Here is a 23901-nt window from a genome sequence, read left to right on the forward strand (position 1 = left end):
TTCCAAGTGCAGGGAACAACCGCATAGTTCAAATTGGACCCTGTATTATAAACTGATTAACACTAACACAAACAAGAACAGCAACAACGCAGTCTATGCAAAAATACAAGCAATAGTTAAGACGAGTTAAGACTAAGTCACCTACGAAACAACTATCTAGTTGCAACCCTAAGCTTACAGTCAATTTAGAGATTGAATTGAGAATGCGATTTATCTCAGCATAATGACGGATTCAAAGACTAAACGAACTCACCCGATATTGTCTTCAAATGGATCCATGCCAAAGAAAAGTAATGATTCATCCTTTCAAAAAGCTTTTACTAACAAACCTTTAATAGCCTAGAATGCACTCTGAAGTTTTGTGCTGATCTAACTTATGGTGTGGGAGTTATGGCCTTTTACGCAAAACTCTTTGTTATAGCGCCACCATCTGGCCGACATAGGTGATTTTTAGTGCCTGAGTAGTGGGGGGCCATAAGAACCCACCTGCCAAATTGGTTGCTCTAGGACTTATGGTTGCTAAGCCGCAGACACTTTTAGCGGAGAAAAATAATAATAAGAATAATAATAATAATAATAATAATAATAATAATCCTAACAGCTAAAACGAGAATCAGAGACTCTGTTAGTCACTCAGTGAGGGGAAAGCCAGCACGCTCCTGGAATGAGACCATGAGGCCTATATGCCAGCAGCTACTCAGGCAAAGGGGAATGTGATGTGGAAAAAGCACTGGTATGCCGCCGGTGGCCTGACTGTATCTCAGGTCCAGGTCTGAGTGCGGAGTAGAGGTGCTGAAACTCAGACCTGTCCCTCCGGCACTGTCCAGGTCTGAGTGCGGAGAGGAGGTGCTGAAACTCAGCCCTGTCCCTCTGGCGCTGTCCAGGTCTGAGTGCGGAGTGGAGGTGCTGAAACTCAGCCCTGCCCCTCCGGCGCTGTCCAGGTCTGAGTGCGGAGTGGAGGTGCTGAAACTCAGCCCTGTCCCTCCGGCGCTGTCCATGGGGCAGCAGGCTGGGCCGGTGATACACAGGTGAAGTGGAGCTGAGTGGTGGCTGATGGTAGGGAGGGGAGGGGCGGGGCTCCAGAGGCCCACACCACAATACATAAATATGAGCATGTGCATTAATTCCTGTTTCTACAGTGAATCTGCCTTTAGCTGTGTTAGCTTGCAGTGCTGTGGGAAGTTTGTCACAGAAAACTAAAAGGAAATGAGCAAATTCACTGTCCACACATGAAAAATGTGTGTTGTCTTTACATTTGGTGGTAGCCAAACATCCTACAGCACTGAAAACTAACTGGCTGTCCACTCTGAAAGGTGGCAGCTGCACATCTAGTATGAGATGGGAGGGTTAAGCCCAGAGAAAAGATCATAGAAAAGGTAGATGAGCCCATTGCCCCAATTCAAAGAACTTACAGTATAGGAAAAGGGCCCATTTGGGTCAGAATTACATCTATAGAACTGTCAGAGGTCAGTTCAGCAGGATGTTTAATTTTTAGGATTGTGGTGTTTCTGAAAGGAATGTGAATAAAATGTTATTTTATTCTGCTGGTAAAGCCGGGCATTAACTCACTGGCAGGGTATGTGTGTACATCTTGGTGGGAGAGTGTCAATCTGAACAACATGTGAGCTGCTGTTTAGATGCAGTGTAACATTGTTTAGTTTAGTCACTTTTCTGTGGTTCCAGTCCCAAGTCATAGCCTGGATATTATACCTTTGTAAGCAGTCATGCTGTGTGGAATAGTCTGATTCAGAGATCAATATTCTGGCTCTAGTTCCTATCATCTAAAGAATAACATCATTTACAGGAGTATTCCTTACATACGTATTCTAATAATCTTCAAATGCCCCCACTTATTAAAGTTTTTGTGCAGTTTATATTACTCCACAAGGGCTACCAAACATGTTGATAAGAGTTTTTAAAAGAAAGAAAAAATACCTAATACATCAGGCATTTATTTTTATTATTATCATGGTTCCAAAAATAATTCAATGTAATTAAATGTAACGCAATAATTGACCTATTATATTCGCAAAGGCGTGCGAAAATAAAATGAATTAATGGATTATAGCGTAAAGACATACAGAACATAAGTGCAATGTGTGGAAGTCAAAAGACACCACATTTTTAAAATCTAGTGTCTACCAGCAATAAAAGTTAGTGGCAGTAATCAGTTGTGCTGTTCTCATATAGCCACTAGATGGCGATGCAGTGTAATTCCAGTTGATGCCGTAGTTGCATTGCTGTAAGATCGTGCCAGATGAACTGAAGTGTAGCACAGCTCGTACACGGCTCCGGCACTGCTTCAGTTGTTAGCAGGTACAATATTGCAGGTCTGACCAATGATATCATGACTGATTAGATAAAACCTTCATGTTATTTTATATACTGGTGTATATATTTAAGTTATTTGTGACAGTTAGCTGCTTAGTTCCTCTCTGGCTCCGCTAGCTAGGTTGGGTCATGAAGTAGCGTTAAGGTAGGTTGGGCTGGCTAGCTAGCTAACTCGTGCCTGTGAGTCAAAGCGAAAGCTGAACGTACGGCAACGGCAACAGGTGTCAACTTGAGGGTCATGTTCTTTGATATAAATGGTAAACAAATGATATTTGCAAAGTGTTAATGGTTATTATCAAATAATTGTGTTATGTAACTGTAGTTCTGTATTTTCAAAGAATGAACTAGCTGAGGTAACAATAAACAGCTCAGAGCGAGCTGTCATCGCCATGGTTGTCAGGGTCTGGGGGTGGGACTCAGAAGCGGACCAGAGTTAGTAGAAGATGCGATTTATTTTGCGAAGCACAGAATCAGAAGCAGTCTCTTAATCAAACACAGGCAGGGGTCAAAATCCGGGAAATCAGGTAGACAGGGCAGAGGCTCAAAAACGGGAACCGGGGGGCAGGTCGATTAAACAGACAAGGGTCAAAATACCAAGGCAAGGAATAACACGGGCAGGCTAAACTCGAGGTCGGAAACAAACAAGCAAAAGTCAAAAACCAGGAAGGACAAAAACACTAAACACGGCTGGAAAGGCTACTCGAAAAATCAGAGGCACGATCTGGCAAAGAAAAAGGTGCACACAGAAACTAAATAGCAACGCCAATGAGTGAAGATGGGATGCAGGTGAGGAAGGTAAGTGGAGGCTTGATTGCAGATGCGGAAACCGGTGGAACTGGGGCGGGGCGTGGGCGTGGACAGGAACCAGGAACCTAAGGGGAAAAACAATAACAAACGCACACCCAAGCACACGAACACAGAAAACACAACCGCAAGCGAAAACAAGTAAACTGAAAATAAAAATAAATACACACTAGAAAATAAAAAATAAACAAAACTAAAACGGAACACAAGGAGAATCAGGCAGGATTCCTGACAGTGGTAACCAACCGACCCTCCTAATGGCCACATTTTAAACAGCGTCGTCATGGTTACCGTCACGTTACTTTGGGGAGAGGTAAATAAGGAAGAGCGCAATTTTGTATTGAATGCGGTTTCATTTCACCTTGCTGAATATTTTAAAATTAATGTCAAAAACCCTGACAGACTGCATAATTTGTTAAACTTAAATTGTTTGATAGCTTGATGGTTACAAGATTAGGAAGAACATATTATAATCATAACAGTAACGTATTTAGCTAATGGGTTATACGAGTAGTTATACATTTACAGTTATATTTATCTATTCTAAGTGATGAATATTCAGCGTCTTTGAAATGTATAGATGTTTATGAACTGAAGAACATGTCAGGTGAGGTAAAGTGCACCACAAAAATGCTGTTTTTTGTGTTTGCAGATAAAATTAATATGTTTGCAAATCAGGTAAGTTTTGGAAAGGGTTATTAGAGCCCAGTAATTGCCTTAGACTATTGTGGATTAGTCAGAATACTTTATGAACTTAATTTACACACACCCCTCCCTGTTTTTGTGTGTACATCTCAGGAATGCATAGGTACATATGCATCAACTGTCAAGGTGAACAATGTCACAAAGAATTTATGCGTGTGTTTGTGTGCGTGCATGCATGTTTGTGTGTGTGTGGTCTCTCCACAGGCTGGGTTGCTGTAATCTCACAGAGGGTTGCTGTGATGTTCTGGCCTCAGTCCAGCGTTCTCCTCACTCAGAGCTGAGAGATCTGGAGCTCAGAGACAACGAGCTGCAGGATTCAGGAGTGAGAGCGCTGTCTGCTGGACTGGAGGACCCACACTGTAAACTGCAGAGACTGGGGTGAGTACAAACACAAACCCCTTCAATAAATTAGGGCTACAATGTGACTAAATACAACACTGATGTCAATGTTTCTAATGTGAAAACAGACACTGCACAGAACTGAAACAGCATGTTCCTGTTCTTCCTCTTGGTAGAATTTGACTACACGAATGAATGAAGAAAATGAATTAGTCCTGTTTACTGAACTGTAGTGGGGTGTAAACTCAAATGTGTTTGATAATGACTTCCACATTCATGTTATTTTAGTTTAACACACACAGCCCTGTTAGTTTATATTATATTACATTACATTTATTTGCCAGATGCTTTTATCCAAAGTGACGTACAATAAGTGCATACTAAAGGTAATAGGCCTATTTCACATTTCCGGGTATGTAAACCGGATGTAGGGGTCTCTCATTTCCAGTTATCTAAACAGCCACCAAAACAATGGCAGCGACAAAGAGCTTTTTTGTTTTGTAGGGTTCTCCTGTGTACCGATTCGAAAAAGAATGTATTTGCCCTTTCACAGCTTTCCCACAGATTTACTCCAAAATAAGAAAAAAAACTTGCTAGGTAGCATGACTGTCATAATGTTGCAAACTAACATAAACTAACTCATTACGATAGCTAGCTAGTTAGCTACAGCTTTGTGAATAAGATATTAAACTTTCCTCCTCGCATACATTTGGGTCTAAATGTCTGAGTCCCCTACTAACTCCTTTGTTTTTTTATTTTATCATTCATTGAGAACTAACGCGGTTTCAGTCATGTGGTACTTGTTACTCAAGAATGTCATAAAATCAGTTAGCTAGCTATATTTTATGTTATGATTAGCAAATTACGTTTTAGCCAGCTAGCTTGTTAGCCTGCACATATTTGGATATTCAATGTTGAAACTGCAGATGCACGTTTATTTTAGTTCTTAATTGTAATTACAAAATGTATTGACGGACACCGCGACAAACCGACTTAAGATATATCAGCTGATTTAAAAATGTGTGGGTAGTTTTTATCAGCAATGAAAACAAACAGCTCGGTAGTGAACTGAACACCGGCATTACACAGGCGATTTGACAAGCAATATAAATCTTTATTAGAACAAGTACAGCACAAACAACACACAGCCCTGTTAGTTTATATTAATGTGTGTAAGGTGTGTAACACACTGCTATGTGTTTGACACACAGCCCTGTTAGTTTATATTAATGTGTGTAAGGTGTGTAACACACTGCTATGTGTTTGACATACTCAGCCCTGTTAGTTTATATTAATGTGTGTTAGGTGTGTAACACACTGCTATGTGTTTGACACACACAGCTCTATTAGTTTATATTAATGTGTGTATGGTGTGTAACACACTGCTTTGTGTTTGACACACAGAGCCCTGTTAGTTTATCTTAATGTGTGTAAGGTATGTAACACACTACTATGTGTTTGACACACACAGCCCTGTTAGTTTATATTAATGTGTGTAAGGTGTGTAACACACTGCTATGTGTTTGACGCACACAGTCCTGTTAGTTTATATTAATGCGTGTAAGGTGTGTAACACACTGCTATGTGTTTGACACACACAGCCCTGTTAGTTTATATTAATGTGTGTAAGGTGTGTAACACACTGCTATGTGTTTGACACACACAGCCCTGTTAGTTTATATTAATGTGTGTAAGGTGTGTAACACACTGCTATGTGTTTGACACACACACCCCTGTTAATTTATATTAATGTGTGTATGGTGTGTAACACACTGCTTTGTGTTTGACACACACAGTCCTGTTATTTTATATTAATGTGCGTAAGGTGTGTAACACACTGCTATGTGTTTGACACACAGCCCTGTTAGTTTATATTAATGTGTGTAAGATGTGTAACACACTCCTTTGTGTTTGACACACGCAGCCCTGTTAGTTTATATTAATGTGTGTAAGGTGTGTAACACACTGCTTTGTGTTTCACACACAAACCTGTTAGTTTATATTAATGTGTGTAAGGTGTGTAACACACTGCTATGTGTTTGACACACACAGCCCTGTTAGTTTATATTAATGTGTGTAAGGTGTGTAACACACTGCTATGTGTTTGACACACACAGCCCTGTTAGTTTATATTAATGTGTGTAAGGTGTGTGTGTCCTTCTCTCTGCAGGCTGTCAGGCTGTAGAGTCACACAGAGAGGCTGTGATTCTCTGGCATCAGCTCTGTGTTCAAACCCCTCGCACCTGAGAGAGCTGGACCTGAGATACAATCACCCAGGAGACTCAGGAGTGAGAGCATTGTCTACTGCTAAACTGGACACACTCACACTGCTGTGAGTACAGAGAGTTTCCACACTGTAACTCACACACACACACACACACACACACACACCTGAGAGAGTTGGACCTCAGCTACAATCACCCAGGAGACTCAGGAGTGCGAGCGCTGTCTGCTGCTAAACTGGACACACTCACACTGCTGTAAGTACAGAGAGTTTCCACTCTGCGCCTCACACACACACACCTGAGAGAGTTGGACCTCAGCTACAATCACCCAGGAGACTCAGGAGTGCGAGCGCTGTCTGCTGCTAAACTGGACACACTCACACTGCTGTAAGTACAGAGAGTTTCCACACTGCACCTCACACACACGCACACACTCACACTGATTTAAGTAGAGTTTCCACACTGCGCCTCACACACACACACACACACACACAAAAGGAGTTGGCGGGGAGGGGGGCATGGAGGGCACAGTTCAAACCAGCATTACTCAAGAGGGTTGGGGATCTCCTGTGGAGAGTGCTGCAGGGGATCACTGCAGTAAATAAGATGTGGTTGTTGTAGTTAGGGGTTTGATCAGGGACACAGTGATAGTGGAGTTTCAGTATTACAAATCAATGGAGAACCTGAGTGTGTTTCAGAGTGTTTGTGTTATAAGGGTGTTTTATGTTCAGTGGAGGGAGGGGAGCTATTTTTGCATATGGAATAGGGTGAGGGAATGGAATAAGTTGTGACAGATGTGTGTTTTTCATATGATCTTGGTTTTGTGTTTTATTGTGTCTTTGTTTTTATTTATGTGATGTCATTGGTGTGTTGAGAGTGGAAATAAAGGATGGTTAAAATTCTGAATTCTGTTCTGCTGTTCTTACAGTATGGACCATGGAGGAGAGAACAGGACCAAACCAGGATCCAGGAAATGTGAGTGTGTATCGACACAGAACACTTTCCATAGGTACACACTCTGCTGTTTGTGTGTGTGTGTGTGTGAGTGAGAGAGAGAGACTTCTCTCTTACACACAGAAACACACATGTACACAAACACACACACAGAGGTACTATGACAGCTCTTTCTCTCTCACACACATAATGAGGTGAATATTTATAATGATAATTAATCTCATTAACGTCTCTGGTGTGCAGACGGCTGTCAGCTCACACTGGATCCAAACACAGCGCAGAGAGACCTGTCTCTGTCTGAGGGGAACAGGAGGGTGACACACACACCGGGGAGAGAGGAGCCATATCCTGATCATCCAGAGAGATTTGAGTCTCTGCCCCAGGTTGTTTGCAGAGAGAGTGTGTGTGAGCGCTGTTACTGGGAGGCTGAGTTCAGTCTGTCTGAGGGGGGAGTGGTTTATATAGCAGTGACATATAAAAGAATCAGCAGGAAAGGAGAGGGTTCTGACTGTAGGTTTGGGTACAATAAAAACTCCTGGAGTCTGAGGTGCTTTAAACAAAGTGTCTCTGATAAACTCTGTTACTCTGTCTGGCACAATGAGAACCCAACACGCATACCTGTCCCCCCCTCCCCCTACCGCAGAGCAGGAGTGTGTGATGATGATGATGATGCTGGTAGAGGAGTGTGTGTGTACAGGGTAGGAGTGTGTGTGGACCGTCCGGCCGGCACTCTGTCCTTCTACAGCGTCTCTGACTCTGACACACTGACCCTCCTGCACAGATTCCACACACACTTCACTCAACACACACCCCTCTGTGCTGGATTTAGACTGTGGGAGTGCTCCTCAGTGACCCTCTGCTAACTGGAGTAGAGACACACACACACATACACTCATATACACATTCACACACACACACATACACTCATATACACATTCACACACACACGCATGCACACACAAACATGCACACACGCACATGTGCGCACACACAAACATGTACGTGCACGCACACACACACACACACACACCACATTCACGTACCCACTCACACACACGCTCATATACACATACACACACACCCACACCTACACACACACATCCACACACACACCCTTTCTCTCTCACGCTCACACTCATGCACACGCACTCACAAATACACACGCTGATGTACACTCATGCACACGCACTCACACACCTACGGATGCACAATCTCGTGCACACACACTCACACTCTTACACACACATACACACTCTCTCTCTCATACTCAGTCACTCACACACACATCCTCTCTCTCACACACACACTCAAATCCACACATTCACATAAACGCACACACACACACACAAACTCATGCACTCACGCACACACACATACATGCGTGCAGAGACACAAACACGTGTCAACACACACATTCACATTCCCATACGCATGCACACACATGTATAAACACACACACATTCTCTTACCCATGCACACACACACTGATGTACACTCATGCACACGCACTCACACACCCACGCACGCACACACTCGTGCACACACACTCACACGCTTACACACACATGCACACTCTCTCACACACCCAATCACACACATGCACACACACCTACACACGGACACACACAATCTCTCGCACGCACAAACACACACATTCACAAGTGCACTCTCACGCGCGCACACACATGCATGCATACGTACACACACTCATAACCGTATGCACACACACACACCCTCTCTCTCTCTCATACTCAGTCACTCACACACACACACACATCCACACAAATGCATGCACACACACAAACTCATGCACTCACGCACACACATACATGTGTGCAGAGACACAAACACGTGTCAACACACACACTCCTCAGTGTCCCTCTGCTAACTGGAGTAGAGACACACACATGCGCGCACACGCAAACATGCACACGCATACACACACACACAAGTGCGCATACACACTCGAACACATGCACGCACACACACACATATATATATACACAAACACTCATATACACCTAGACCCTCACACACCCACACCTACACACACCCACATATATACACACACACTCGCACACACAAACACTCATACACATACATACACGCACACTCAATCACACACTCACACACACATATAAACACAAACACTCATATACACCTAGACCCTCACACACCCACACCTACACACACCCACATATATACACACACACTCGCACACACAAACACTCATACACATACATACACGCACACTCAATCACACACTCACACATATATATACACACACTTATATGCACCTAGACCCACACACATGCACTCACACACCTACACACACTCTCGAACACTCAGTCACACACACACACACCCTCTCTCTTTCACATACACTCCATCACACACATACATACTCTCACACACACCCTTTCTCTCTCGGTCATGCACACGCACTCACACACCCACGTACGCACACACGCATGCAAACATACACACGCTCATACGTGTGAGGGGCGATATAGCTAAGGAGGTAAGAGCGGGTGTCTGACAGTCGGAGGGCTGCCGGTTCGATCCCCCGCCCTGGGTGTGTCGAAGTGTCCCTGAGCAAGACACCTAACCCCTAACTGCTCTGGTGAATGAGAGGCATCAATTGTAAAGCGCTTTGGATAAAAGCGCTATATAAATGCAGTCCATTCATACCCGTATGCACACACACACACACACTCTCTTTCTCTCACTCACACACTCTCAGTATACAGACACACACATTAGCAAACCCATGCGCACACACACACACACACACTCATGCATTCACGCACATACACGAACATGTGTCAACACACACACATTCCCATTCCCATACCCATGCACACACATGTATACACACACATTCTATTACCTATACGCACACACACACATACTCATGCACACACACATGCATACACTTACATGCGTGCACACACCATATACACATGTATACGCAAACATTCTCATACCCATACATACACACACACACACACATGTATAAACACACACACATTCACAAAGGCACTCTCACGCACACACACATACACATACATACACTCATTCTCTTGCACGCGCACACACTCAAATACACAGTCTCACACACATTCACACAAACGCACACACACACACATTCTCTTACCCATTCACACACGCAACCCGGGCACACACACACACATACTCACGCACTCACACACATGTTCACATCAACAGTCACTACCACAAACGTACGCATGCACACACACATTCACAAATACACCCACACAGAAACACACTCTCACCCAATCACACACACGCACACACGTCGACACCCTTGCAATCTTCCTTGACCAGTGCCTTACCAGTGCAATTTCAGCTGTGCCCAATATTAACCTCAGTACAGCTTAAACCCTGTACATGAGAGTATGATCTTTTAGCAGGTTCAGGTTAAGCACTCGCTATTTAAATGTGATTTTATTTTTTTACATTTTGATAAATTTATATTTCAAATGTTCAAGGTGTGTTTATGTACTTTTGATTATTAAAACATTAATATAACATTGAGAGTAATAATGCCAAAAGATGGCAGAGTAAAATGTTTTTGAAGTAATAATTCTGTCTCCTGTATCTGCATCTTTTTTAAAAGAAGCCAGTGGCAAACTCCTCCACTTAAATGTGCATTTTACTAGTTTTTACAGTTGCTTTCATTCATTTTCACAAGAGTTCCAATGTGCAAATTTCTGTGGGCAAATGCAGCTGATAGGGAGAATGCAGAATGATCACTGCAGTGTACTTATTTCATTTCATTACTGTAAACAATGATGGATTGAGTTTCCTTATTTATTCTGTTAGGATTGATTTTTTTTTTTTTTTTTGCTTTAATTTTCTGTATTTTCAGACAATAATATGCAATGATTAAACCTGAATTATAAAAATATCAAATGTTTTGCTGTTGTGATTTATTATTGTGTGATGTATTGAACTCCTGTGACACAGTAGTACTTATTTCATATTCTGTATGGGATTATGTTTGGGCTCAATATGAGTAGATCAGCATGGGGCTAAAATCTGCAGTTGAAGCAATGACATTAATCTACAGTAGTGGAAATAAAATCCATTATAAAAAAAGTTGTGTAGTGTCTGATGAATGCTTGCTTCTGTTACTGTAGTGTAACCACAACTCAATACATTTTGAAAAGTCTATTGAGCTGGTATATTTATGTTACCTCTCAGAGAAATGGTTTTCCTGTAGGTTTGAACCTGGATCTGCTGCACATCAGTTGAATGGATTAGACCACTAAGCCAAAATCATCCAGTCTCTTGAGATGTTCCTGAGACACTGCAGTTGTTCTCATGCTTTCAGATGCATTTCTAATATCTGCAGTCACACATTACAAATGCATTACAGTATGTTATGATTGCTTTGGCTCAATGTGGAAAACTCAATTTGCCAAACTAATGGGAAAAATTCTTACCTTAACGACACAAATTTCTGTACCTATACAGAAAGTACAAAACTCTAAATCACACACTCAGTTTTCACAAAACAGTCACCTCATATTAAGACATCCAAATAGTTATTTCTAGACATGCAGATTGTGAAATGAAGTCAAGATGTTTGCAGTCCTGTCTCATCACTTCCAGCAACATCGCCCAGGTGAGTCGCATTGCAGCACGATTGGTAATCCCAACATAAAAGGCTGTTTTACAGCACTACAATCAGCAGTGTCTGACAACATGGAGCAGCCCAATGCAGTTGGTATTGATGTATGGGTTGTGGCTGAGGCTGAGGTTGCTGTCAAGCAAGTAACAGAAATACCGCTGTATCAAATGAATTTAGAACCACAGATATTGACCGTGTCGTAAATCCAGGCATGACAATGGGAGAAGCTGGAAGGATTGTACAACCAAACTTTAAAAGGTGGCCCCAACATTGCCCCATAATATTTTTTGGACTGAACATTGATTATTCAATGCAAAATGTGATACTGTAATTACATTACAGGAATGTTGTGTTGCAGTCATTTTATATTATTACAATATTACAGTGGGATACTACAGAATTACAGTACTGATATGAATATGATGCACATAAATTGCCTTGTTTTTGCACATAGAGTACATACTGTAAAGCATTTGTCTGTTTATACTGTCCCAGTAATGCTGTTGTGTCTTTATTTCTTAGATTGATGGCGATTGATGCTGTCAGAGCTCCTATGTCATAGATTTTATGTTTTGGACACGCAGTCTTGATTCGTGTCCTTCTTGTGTCGTGCACTGGGCGAGAGGCATGAATACACCTTGGAAAGGCCGCACATCTATCGCAGGGCATTACATTACATTACATTTATTTAGCAGACTCTTTTATCCAAAGCGATGTACAAAAGTGCATATCATGGTCATCGGAACAAGTACGAAACACAGGTTTGATAAGGTACAATACTCATTTTGTACAGCTATTTATAGCCACACAGTTCAGTTCATGCAGTGAGCATTATTCTGACCCAGTTTATGCCAAGTCAATCTAGGGAGAAGAACAAGCTACAATATTGGGAAAAAAATATGAATTATAAAAAGTGCTGGACTAGGGGTACATGTAACATGAGTGCCATGAAAAGGGGGATTTAAAGTGAAATGATTTACAGAGTGGTGGCAGTTTGTCCAGGTATAGTCTGAAGAGATGCGTCTTCAGACCACGGTGGAAGATGGGTAGTGAGGGAGAGGTTCGATGAGCGACAGGGAGTTCATTTCACCACTGAGGAGCTAGGGTAGAGAAGCTCTGTGATCCCTTTACTCGAGTGGGAGGAGGTGCAGGGCGCCCTGCTGCCACAGAGCGGAGTGGTCGAGCAGGCGTATAGAACCAAAGTGACATGGGAGAATTTGGGAAGGTTGAAGATAAGTTGGACAGCAGCATTCTGAATGATCTGTAGTGGAATTATGGCACAAGCTGGCGGGCTTGCAAGGAGGAAGTTGCAGTAATCAAGGCGGGAGGTCACCATAGCCTGGACAAGCAGCTGGGCGGAGTGCGTAGTCAGGTATGGTCGAATCCTTTTGATGTTGTACAGGAGGAATCTGCAGGACCGTGATGTTGCCTTGATGTGCTCCTTGAGGTCCAGCTGGTCATCCAGGACCACCCCCAGGCTCTTTGCAGAGTGAGAGGCAGTCACTCACAGCTAGACCAATGAGGGTTTGTAGCTGGAGGGGAAGGCACTGCGTGTTCTCCCTTGGCTGGTGTGATTCAAAACCGGAGATGTTAGTTATTTTTCCTCTGTTCGTAAGAACAGGGCACAATTATAATTAAGAATGCACTGGTTCCGTTGCCACGGGTTAGATATGAAGGCGCTGCTTCATATCCCGCTTAAAACTGGCCCGAAACGGATCAGTCGCATTCAGGTTACTCTCCGTTCGCAAACGGGGCTATGCTGTCATCAGTCAGAGATATATCCGATCTGTCGCCGGACTGTCAATATCCCAATGGGAGCATCAGAATATTCACAAATGCGCGGAACAACACATCAAATATATCCATGACCACAGCAAGAAAGCGTAACAGTTACTAGGTTTTACCCTCGTGATAATCTGACTCCATATTAATTAATAAGTTATGTTCCAAATTAGAATTTAGGCTTGATTTAGAATGGAACTCAGTTCGTCTGAAGTTCTACACCGAGGGTCAACGCAGTTTCACCCGGTACGCACCGCGGATGCGCCCGTAACGACAATTTAACTAGCTGTTTGCAGACGACACAGCGGTTGTGAGATTTCCCTCATGGGGAGTATAACCTAATTAGGGTTCAGGGACTCCGAAAGGGCCAATATTGGTCATCCCAGGATCAACTTGGTTCTGCTGACGGTCCCGCCTTAACTGAAAACTTGGTGATCAAACAAGTCCAACGGGCAGTTCCCTAGTCATAATTGGGGGAAACCGACTTAGAGGGCTGTTACAAGAACGAAACATTGACCAAGACCACACAAATCAAGTCATTAACAGTTTTAATGTCAGGTAGGTTATACACTTAAAATAGTCAATTTGTAGTTACAGAATTTAGAAAAAAGTCTAACAATCAAAGACAAAGATGAGCATACCTGACAGCAGTCTACACACAGAAAGAGTCTTGTGTGGGAAGTCTGATTGCAGACTCCCAGAGGGCCCTGTTCCTCTCCTATAAGAACCCAGCGGAAGGCAGGTGGATGTCGCCACAAAAGGCTCATAAAACCATAAATTTACTTGGAAGGGGAAGATTGGAATTTGGTTCAGACAGGATCAGACAGATGGATTTACTAGGAGGAGTGTCCCAAAAATACAGTTTACTTCCAAATTTATTAAAATAGATTTTCTATAGGTTTGCTGGTTTTAAAACCGAAACCAGAGCATCACTCGCACAGAGACCATAAAAACCATACCAAATATGAATATTTGTTCTTGTGTTTGTCATGAAAACTCTGAAAAACATGAAATAACTGTACAATCACTTAGGCTACATGAACCAACTGCCAACTCTCAATGTCTTTCCACAGTGTATTAAGATTGCATAGTGTCGTGTAGCAATGTATTCAACCCCAATCTGGCATTATTTCCTAACAAAAAGTGTGCTTGAGTAAATTTCTTTCCTTATGAAGGTAGGGAGACAAGTTACCCAGTGACACCAGGTGAGGGCACTTTGGCTGTCCCTCAACTGTCCTGAGCAATTTGCCCCATTTCTATCATGTGATTTTATTACTTGCAATCTGAAACCTCCAGGACGTTGGGGTAATTTTAGAATTGCTTTCCCGTAGAAAAGAGGTGTCACCTGTTAACTGTCGCAAAACCAGATGCCAAGGTCTTACGGGCCACTCTGTCCCGACAATATCAGACTCTGCACCTGGCGAACTGCTTTACGACAGTCAGAGAGGAAATTCCACTCTATGCCTGTTCCCGTGGGCCTTACACTGTGGTGCCATCAACTGTGATTGAGAGCTCACGTAGTAGGGAGGTCTTGTATGGGAAGAACAGCAGCTCAGTTTTGTTGAGTGTGGCAGGGCTCAGTTTGTGGGAGTGGTTCGGGGCAGTCCGAGGACCATGCCTACTGGTTAAGTAGGCACACGCACCTGGAGTGCGTCAGTAATTAATCCAGGTATTTAAAGTGTGCTTTCTTCCCAGTTGATGTCTCTGACCGAGGAAAACGCAAGCCGAGAGAGAGACTAGAAAGTGTCGTAGTTTCGTTATTTTGTTTTTGTTATTTTAGTTTGTTGTGTTTCTTTATTATTTTTACCCAGATCCCGTGAGGGTGAAGGGCGAAGCTGTTTTGTTGTTTTGTAATAGACTGGATTCTCTCTCTCTCTCTAAATGTATTCAAATAAAGACCAGAATATTTCCGGATTCACGCATCTCCCTGCGTCAAACTCTTCTGTTCAGAAAGGGGTGTGTCGCAGTGTGTGACATTGAGACTGAGCTTCAGGCGGTGGCTGGCCATCCAGGTTGAGATGTCAGCCATGCGAATTAATAACTGAACCAAGAGATTTGCTGTGAATGGAGAACAGCAGAGGAGCCAGTACAGATCCCTGTGGTACTCCTGTAACAAGGGGATGAGAAGCAGAGGCAGACCCATCCAGGTGACCTGGTAGATAGGAAGATAGGAAGCAAACCAAGACAGGGCAGTCCCAGAAATGCCCATCTCAGCCAAGGTGGAAACATCACGTTTTATATGATATTCTTTGAACTGGGTTTTGTTTGTTTGTTTGTTTGTTTTTTATCTTATTTCAGTGTCTTGCACCCTTTTAGGGTGCCCAGCCCCTATGAGCTTACAAGACACTACTTGTTATATACATGTGATCAAATACATGGGAGTACGGATTTATCAAAGAGCACAAATATGGTACGTGCCATTTATGAACAAACAGGTTACCAGTAGTTTAAGAAAATAGCCAATTAAACAGTATGTTTTCCACCGTCAGTGTAATAAATGTCATTATAAAATGCTTGGCTGATGTGATTCATTTTAAAACCATTGTCACATTTATGCATGTCTTATAAAAAACATGAAGCACTTTGTGAAAATATTACAGATATAATTTGAAAACTTACCAGAGGTCTAAGAAATTGTCATTGCAGCATCTCCTGTTTAGAGTACAGTAAGCAAACGTAAAGGAAAGAGATTCAGTATCAGGATATGGCTGCAGAGAGAGAGTCCAATTTTTATTGCAATACTGATTGTTTTACTGTTGCCTACCCTTAAGACTTTTGGTGAAGGGACTTGTCCTTGTCCAGTCATTATATTGACATTTATAAAAGACCATTTCACATTCACAATCCTTCTCATCACTGTTCACATAAAGCGTAAGAACTAGCTCTGGCCTGTCCTCAGAATTCGTTATAACAAGTCTCTGATACATCCTGGCAGCTGTTCTCAGATCAGGTTCCGTCTTTCTCTCTGAAAACATCAACAAATATTAACAATGAAAACACATTTCATCAAAGAGACTGCTTCATGCTGAAATCAGTGAGAAGATGAATCTCATGACATCACCTGTCATTGGTTTGGCTCTGAAAATGTGCAGAAGAATGCAGAGAATGGTGCTGCTGTGTGATGAGGCTCGGATGGAGACACCTTCAATGGCCGGCTCTGCTGATGGGCAGTGACTGGCGGAGGAGCCACTAGGCCCTGGTGTTGAGGCCCTGTCCTGCCCTTCAGCGTGGCTCTCTGACCCTGCTGCTGCTCTTCCTTCCTGTCTTGCACTGCCACTGTCATCAGACCTCACTCTGCCTCTCTCATACAACCCAATGTGCCCACTGACAGCACAGTAAACCATCTGACATTTTTACAAGATGTGGACATTTCATGTTCACTTGTGTTAAATTTAAATACCATTCCAAGCAATTATTCTACCTGTGTATGTATGTATGAACAAGTATGAAGACCCTCACAGTCAAATACATTGTATTTTGCTGACTACAAAATGCATCCATTCATATTTATGGTATAATTATTCTTAGAATAGCAGCCAAATATTTCAGTAGTGTCATATTTAAAAGGGCCACTTCCTTTTCACATACATCATCATGGTCTTGTTGTCACAAGTTCCCCCTGTTGACCACCAGAGTCTGTCTGTTTCCCTTTTCCTTGTGTTTTGTGTCTTGTCTGAGTTAATTGTTTGTGATGATTAGATTGTTTGTTCTTGTTAGTTTCTCCTGCTTGTTTAGGTTATTGTCTGCAGGTGTGTTTTATGTTCCCCTGCTTCCCTTGTGTCTCTGTTGAGTCTTTGCGTGAACTTCCCAGTTCTGAAACTGTGTTTCATGTTTTGAGATTCTTGTGCCATTTTCCGGTGTTCTCCTGCTTTTCCCAGTTTGTGTTTTTCTCTTGTGTTTTTGTTTCCTGTGATTTTTGATATTTTTGCCCATGTTTTTAAGTAAAAGTCTTTAAGTCTTCTTTGCGCTTGTGTCCATTCCCTGAGACCACTGTGATGCTTGTATTTCTGACAAGTAGTGTGTGTGTGTGTGTGTATTTTATTTTTTGGGTAACCTATAATATTAATAATAATAATCCATAGAATAATCCAATAAAGATAGTAGTTGAAAAAAAGAAATATGATAAACACATGAGAAATGATAAACACATGATAAATAGGAAGCCTACACCACCTTCATTTTTAAGTACAGTTTTGAACATCACTTTTTGCAGTAGAAACATATATCAACCTTCCAACCTTCCATACACCATGGGAATACCCATCATTTGGACAGGGTAATTTCCAGTAATTTGGATCAAAAGATCTGGAATCCACAACACTCTTTCAAGACTGAAATTTAGAAGAAGATGGTCTGAAAACTCATGTGCAGTGCAATATTAATGTTTTTTTTAATCCCTGTTTCTATGTCATCATCACCCAACTGCATTAAAGAGCAAGTGAAAGAGTATGAGTGAGTGAGTTTGTGTGAGGTTAAGGGAGAATTAAAAAAGCAGTGATAAAAAGCAGAGAACACTAGCAAAGTAGATTTTCTGTTTACATGCACCCTCATTGCTGTTAAAAGCAAGGGCAAACGTAGAGCTTACAACTCTTTTCTTAGTTGCACAAGGTCAAGTGACCTTTGGCACTTACAGGGCACTGATCGACCAGTACCCTGTACCCAGTGAGCTACAGATATTTTTTTTGGAATGACAGACTACTATCTTCATTTTATAAGAACTTTGCATATGTTGTTTCCCTGTTTCCTGGCTTGCTTAGCCCTAAGGTGACTTTTAAATGGGACCAGTGTTGCCAGCATGCTTCTGAGCGTGTTAAAGCTCTGTTGGAAAATGCTCAGGTTTTGTCAGCCCCTGCATTTGGCCCACAGTTTAAACTCAAAGTGGATGCGAGTGACACTGGAGATGGTGCAGTTCTTCTCCAGGATGACATAACTGACATAGAACAGCCTGTCAGTTACTACTCTAAAAAGACCATGTCTTACCAGAGAAGCTATTCCACGATGGAACAAGAGGCTCTCATTGATTCTTGCTTTGTATCATGTTGAGATCTAAAAACCTGTCTTCTCCACTGCAGGTTCACACTGATAACCCATTGTTTTATCTCCAGCGCTCCAAAACCACAAACCAGTTTGAAACGTTTCTGCAGACGTACAACTTACAAATCCAACACATTCGTGTTGGGAGCACTTACTTGCTCTGTCCTGAATGTAAAATTGCATGTAGAAGTACATTGTGATTGTTTTCAAAAGTCACTGAATAAATTTATGCTTTGCTGTTTTTTTTTTCTTTACTTCTATACAACTAATAAATTGTATTTTTTGTAACTCTCCTGTGATGTTTATGCCTTTGCATTGACTGTAATGTCAGCTTTATCTATTGTCTTAACGTTGGGGGTGTGTTACATTGTCTTGTATCTCTGTTGGGAGGATGTGTTTTTTTAGTTTATGCCTCTAGGTTGAGCTGGAGAAGCCAGTTATTGCAGTGATTGAAGATGCTCATTGGCTAATCTGATACACCTGATGAAGATTCGCTCAAGAAGATAAAATGGCCCACATCCTCTGCTTTAGGGGGACTCTGCCCAGTTTCTTGTTAGACTTCTGCACCTTCTCTTTTCTGGTATTGCAGGAGCTGCTCTGTTTTGAAGTAAATTTGTTTTTAAAAAACTACACTGGTAAACTGTTAGACGACAGACCACTGAGGCACAAATTCACATCAATCGCTATCTTTACTAAGCCCACTGAGTAGCTCGCTAAGTAGCCATTTGCTGCCTGTGATCCCAAATTAGTGACTATTCACCTGGAGCCCCACCACTTTGATCAGGGGTGTACCACTGGCATGGGGTCGCGACCTCTCTGTAGCCGCAGAATTTGCACTTCGCTGCTCCAAAGCCTCGGCAGCTTCACCGAGAAGCTGGGGGACGGATTTCGCCACTTTCCCTCTTTGCGGTACCAAAGACTTCTGCAAAATACCTACGGGCAAAGAAGGCCCGCCTCGATGGGATGACTGACAAGATGTGAAAGCCTGTGAAAATGTTAATGCTATCGCCTCAGAATGCATTTCCAACTGAATTTTTCGTAATGCATGACTGTAACGTAAAGGAAAAGACAGGAGGCGCTGTTTTACTTTTCCACATTTGTGAAACCATTTTAATTTTGCCACGTTTATAGTATAGAACGACTTTGATAATGGCATTTGAAATGCCTTGTTTAATAGTGAAAATGCATATAAGGTAAATTAAATTTTAACTATGAATTGTGTTGCAATGCTACCCACCTGGGCGATGTTGTTGGAAGTGCCAACGCAGGATTGCAAACATGTTGACTTTATTTTGTGATCTGCATGTCTAGCAATAAGCATTTGAACATTGTACTAACGAGGTGGTTGTATTGTAAAAATGTGATTTAGCCTTTTGGACTTTGTGTGTAGGTTCAGCAATTTGTGTCAAGATTATTGAACTGATGTGCAGTAGATCCAGGTTTAAACCTACAGAAAAAAACGTTTCTTTGTGAGACACGTGGTGACTTTTCAAAACGTACTGTATTGTGTGTACACAATATTAACAAAAGAATCCTCTCAGAAGATACGGCATAACTTGTTTATCTTAAACTGGATTTCATTTACTCTACTGCAGATGAATGTCACTGCTTCAAAAGTGCAGATTTTATCCCCATCCTGATTAAATCATATCAAGCCCGTACAGAATATGAAATAAGTACAACTGTGTCACAGGAGTTCAATACATCACATAATAATAAATCATAACAGCAAAGGATTTGATATTTTTATCAGTCAAGTTTAATCACAGAAGATTATTGTCTGAAAATACAGAAATATTACAGCAACAGATTCAAACAGAACAATCATGACAATGAATAAGGAAACTCAAGCCATCATTGTTTACAATAATGAAAAGAAATAAGTACACTGCAGTGATCATTCTGCATTCTCCCTATCAGCTGCATTTGCCCACGTTGGAACTCTTGTGAAAATGAATGAAAGCAACTGTAAAAACTAGTTTAAATGCACAGTTAATTTGAGGAGTTTTCTATCTTTTATACAGGTATACAGGAGACAAAATTATAACTTCAAAAACATTTTACCCTGCCATCTTTTGCCAGAATCACACTCTTAATGCTATTTTCATGTTTTAAACATCAAAAGTACATAATGACACCTTGAACATTTATAATTTTATAAAAACGTAAAAAAAAAGACATTTTTACATGTTCAAGTTCAAGTATCCCTCAGGCTGCTATCTTGAAAGCCAGCAATAGGGTAGCTAGTTATAGAATGCAATCTTCAGCTATTTCAGAGGGTTAATGCAAATTACCACAGGGATTCAAAAGCTGCAGTGCAATAGTTATTAGTGAATGTCTGTGTGTAGCAAATTTGCAGCTATGGTTCATTTACAGATTTATTGAATAAAATTTCACCACATCCAGTTACAATTAGTAAATACAGTTACATATGTAGTTCACTATGACTGTTTTGTTTGACCACAAAACAATTTTGTGATTTGCAATATTTATTCATTATTTTGGATATAAGAGGCTGAAGTATTGTTCTAAATGAAACAGAACATATTTTGATAAACCCATAATCCCTCTTTCCCCGTGTTGCTAATTCCTCCCAAGAATCAGTTGGCATCAGAGATAATAAAATATTCACAAGATGTCAACTCAATGGGAGAAGGTTGTACGCTATAATGGAGAATGCGTGCAAAATGAGAAAATGATAATAAAAACGATCAAGATGGCAATAAAATGATGCTAGGCATTTTTTAACCTTTATTTAACCAGGTACAAGAGATTGAGAACAAATTCTCATTTACAACACTGACCTGGCCAAGAAGGCATGCGTCAAGGCATGCATACAGCAACAGGACAGCGACTCTGTAAAGTTTGTGGAATAATTTATCAGACTGTCTTCTCTCTTGTGGTAATGTACAAAGATTACTTATTTAGAGTGTATTTCTTTATGCTTAGTGCCTCATCGTGGTTTCGTGGCTGCTCAACATATAGTCCGGGCATGCTGCCAAATGTGTAACCTCCGATGTTTAATTAGTTCCCTTAGAGAAATAACGATTATTTTTCTTTGTCTCTTTGCAAGAACTGAAAGTATATCTGTCTGTCTAGGAGGTATAAAACTTGCTGAATAAACTGTCAATTTTCAGAGAACTGCACAGAACCACAGATGGTGTATTTCTCTCCAATATAACGTATTAAAGCTTCTCAACCTTGACTGAAGTCTCTGCAGAACTGAATTATTCTTCAATAAAGTCACTCAAAAAATGGGATGAAAAGCCTCACAGATTGGTGTTGTGAATTCACATGGTAGCAAGCTTTCTAGCTATGCTGTCTTCAGTTGTTAGCTAGCTAATTATTAGCAACTTAGCAATAGGTTATGGGTTCAAATCTCGGCATGGGGTCTTTCTGTGTGGAGTTTGCATGTTCTTCCCGTGTCCGTGTGGGTTTCCTCCCACAGTCCAAAGACATGCAGGTAGGCTGATTGGAGACCCCTTATTGCCCATAGGTATGAGTGTGTGAGTGAATGGTGTGTGCGCCCTGTGATAGATTGGCAGCCTGTCCAGGGTGTATTCCTGCCTCTCGCCCAATGCATGCTGGGATAGGCTCCAGCACCCCCGCCACCCTGCCCAGGATAAGCGGGTATAGAGAATGGACGGATGGACGGATTAATTTGGCAATTATTATCCAAGATATCAATTATCAATCAAATCGCTGATTAGTTGATAGGTAGAGCAAACTGTTGGATCAGCCTTCATCCGAATGTGCAAATAACCACCATATTAAGGCTCTGTAATGAGAGTCTCTATGAACCGTTACTCAGCCCGTCAAAGAAAATATATTTTCCATTCAAATGCTCAGAGCTATAATAAATGATTCCCGTGAGCAGAGAGAATATTCCAAGACTGGCCAGCAGCAGGAGGCAGCTGGCAGAGACAGCCTCCAGTCGGCCTCTCCATCCTGCTGCTGCCGCTACTGTTTCAGCTAGGAAGGCATCGGGAAAGAAGACGTGTTAAGTTTTAATTTACTACCAGTTTTTTTGTTTCTCTTTGCCATCAATTTTTAGTTTATACTATTTAAAATGAACACAAAAAATTTCAGCAGTTCAACTAAGTGTCATTCATTTCAGATATGCACTTGATAAGGTGAATGAACACTCACTAAAGAAACAGCTCCACAGCCAACTAGTCCCTGCTCTCTCATGTCCTCTGTTCCTCGGTACATTCCATCGTGATCTGCATGTGCAACTCTGCATCTCTCCGTATGAAGGTCCTGTAATGTGTCCTCTTAAGTCAAGGTCACAACCAAGGTGTATGGCTATGCAGTGTAGAACCCCCAACCCATCCAAAATGCATTTTTAACATTCCAAATTTTGCTCAATCATTGACCTAGCCCAAACAAACCCATGATTAAAAGCAAGCTTCCGGGGTGTTCTGGGCTCAATGTAAACAGCTTCCTTGTGTCTCTCATTCAAGTAGCCTACACTATTAACTCCATTGCCCAAATAGCCGGCATTGAGCTGCCTAACTGGATTCCCATGTGCGGTGCATTCAGTAGCACACCAAAATAACACAACACCCGAGTGTTTTAACTGATTAGTATGTCAGGGTTGGGTTAAATACAAATGCATTGTTCCACACCAAACTCACACAGTGCTGAATGTTTTTAGGGACACACCCCCTTTTGCATCAACAAACACATGTTGATGCAAACAGGTTTACTGCAGACCACGAAACGACTATACTTATAAGTTAAATAAATATTCAGCTTGGACAACATGAAACTTTCAATTCCGCTAGCTCCCAGTTATTAAGACATGGGTGATATGGGTGTTTGAAAACTTTTTTCATTAAATAAATGAAATAATAATTTTAAAAATTGGTTTTGTGTTTACTCAGGTTCCCTTTATCAAATACTACATTTTGTCAGAAGACCTGAAACTATTCAGTGAGACAAAAATGCAAAATTGAGGAAATCAAGAAAGGGGGAAATTTTTCATGGCACTGGATTTGAGATGTATGGTTTGACAAAGGCTAATTCTGCCTAATTACTCTGCCTATGAACAAATTCATCATTTGTTTG

At 41.6% G+C, this 23901-nt stretch overlaps 2 protein-coding genes and 1 long non-coding RNA gene across 3 annotated transcripts in view; 2 read left to right on the forward strand and 1 right to left on the reverse strand.

Annotated features, from left to right (window-relative positions):
• LOC135242461 (uncharacterized) overlaps window positions 1–10738 on the reverse strand; it is a 208507-nt gene extending 197769 nt beyond the window's left edge. The window contains exon 1 of the long non-coding RNA XR_010326353.1: window positions 10625–10738. This is a non-coding gene — a long non-coding RNA (uncharacterized LOC135242461). The remainder of the gene's footprint in view (window positions 1–10624) is intronic.
• The window catches only part of LOC135242400 (protein NLRC3-like), a 1894071-nt gene that overhangs the window by 1287004 nt on the left and 583166 nt on the right, over window positions 1–23901 (forward strand). The window lies entirely within an intron of this gene.
• LOC135242428 (tripartite motif-containing protein 16-like) lies at window positions 6736–11294 on the forward strand. The gene is made up of 3 exons (XM_064313514.1): window positions 6736–6791; window positions 7333–7379; window positions 7602–11294. The coding sequence occupies exons 2-3, from the start codon at window positions 7334–7336 to the stop codon at window positions 8219–8221; spliced, it is 666 nt and encodes a 221-aa protein (XP_064169584.1). The 5' UTR covers window positions 6736–6791; window position 7333; the 3' UTR covers window positions 8222–11294.

Source organism: Anguilla rostrata, chromosome 16 (genome assembly GCF_018555375.3).
Source record: "Anguilla rostrata isolate EN2019 chromosome 16, ASM1855537v3, whole genome shotgun sequence".
Lineage (NCBI taxonomy): Eukaryota > Metazoa > Chordata > Actinopteri > Anguilliformes > Anguillidae > Anguilla > Anguilla rostrata.

Excerpts from the sequence above, each read along its gene's own strand:
- LOC135242428 (XM_064313514.1), top strand. The coding sequence starts at position 7,334 with ATGGACCATGGAGGAGAGAACAGGACCAAACCAGGATCCAGGAAAT. Across the intron at positions 7,380-7,601 it reads CAAACCAGGATCCAGGAAAT|ACGGCTGTCAGCTCACACTG; the intron begins GTGAGTGTGTAT and ends TCTGGTGTGCAG.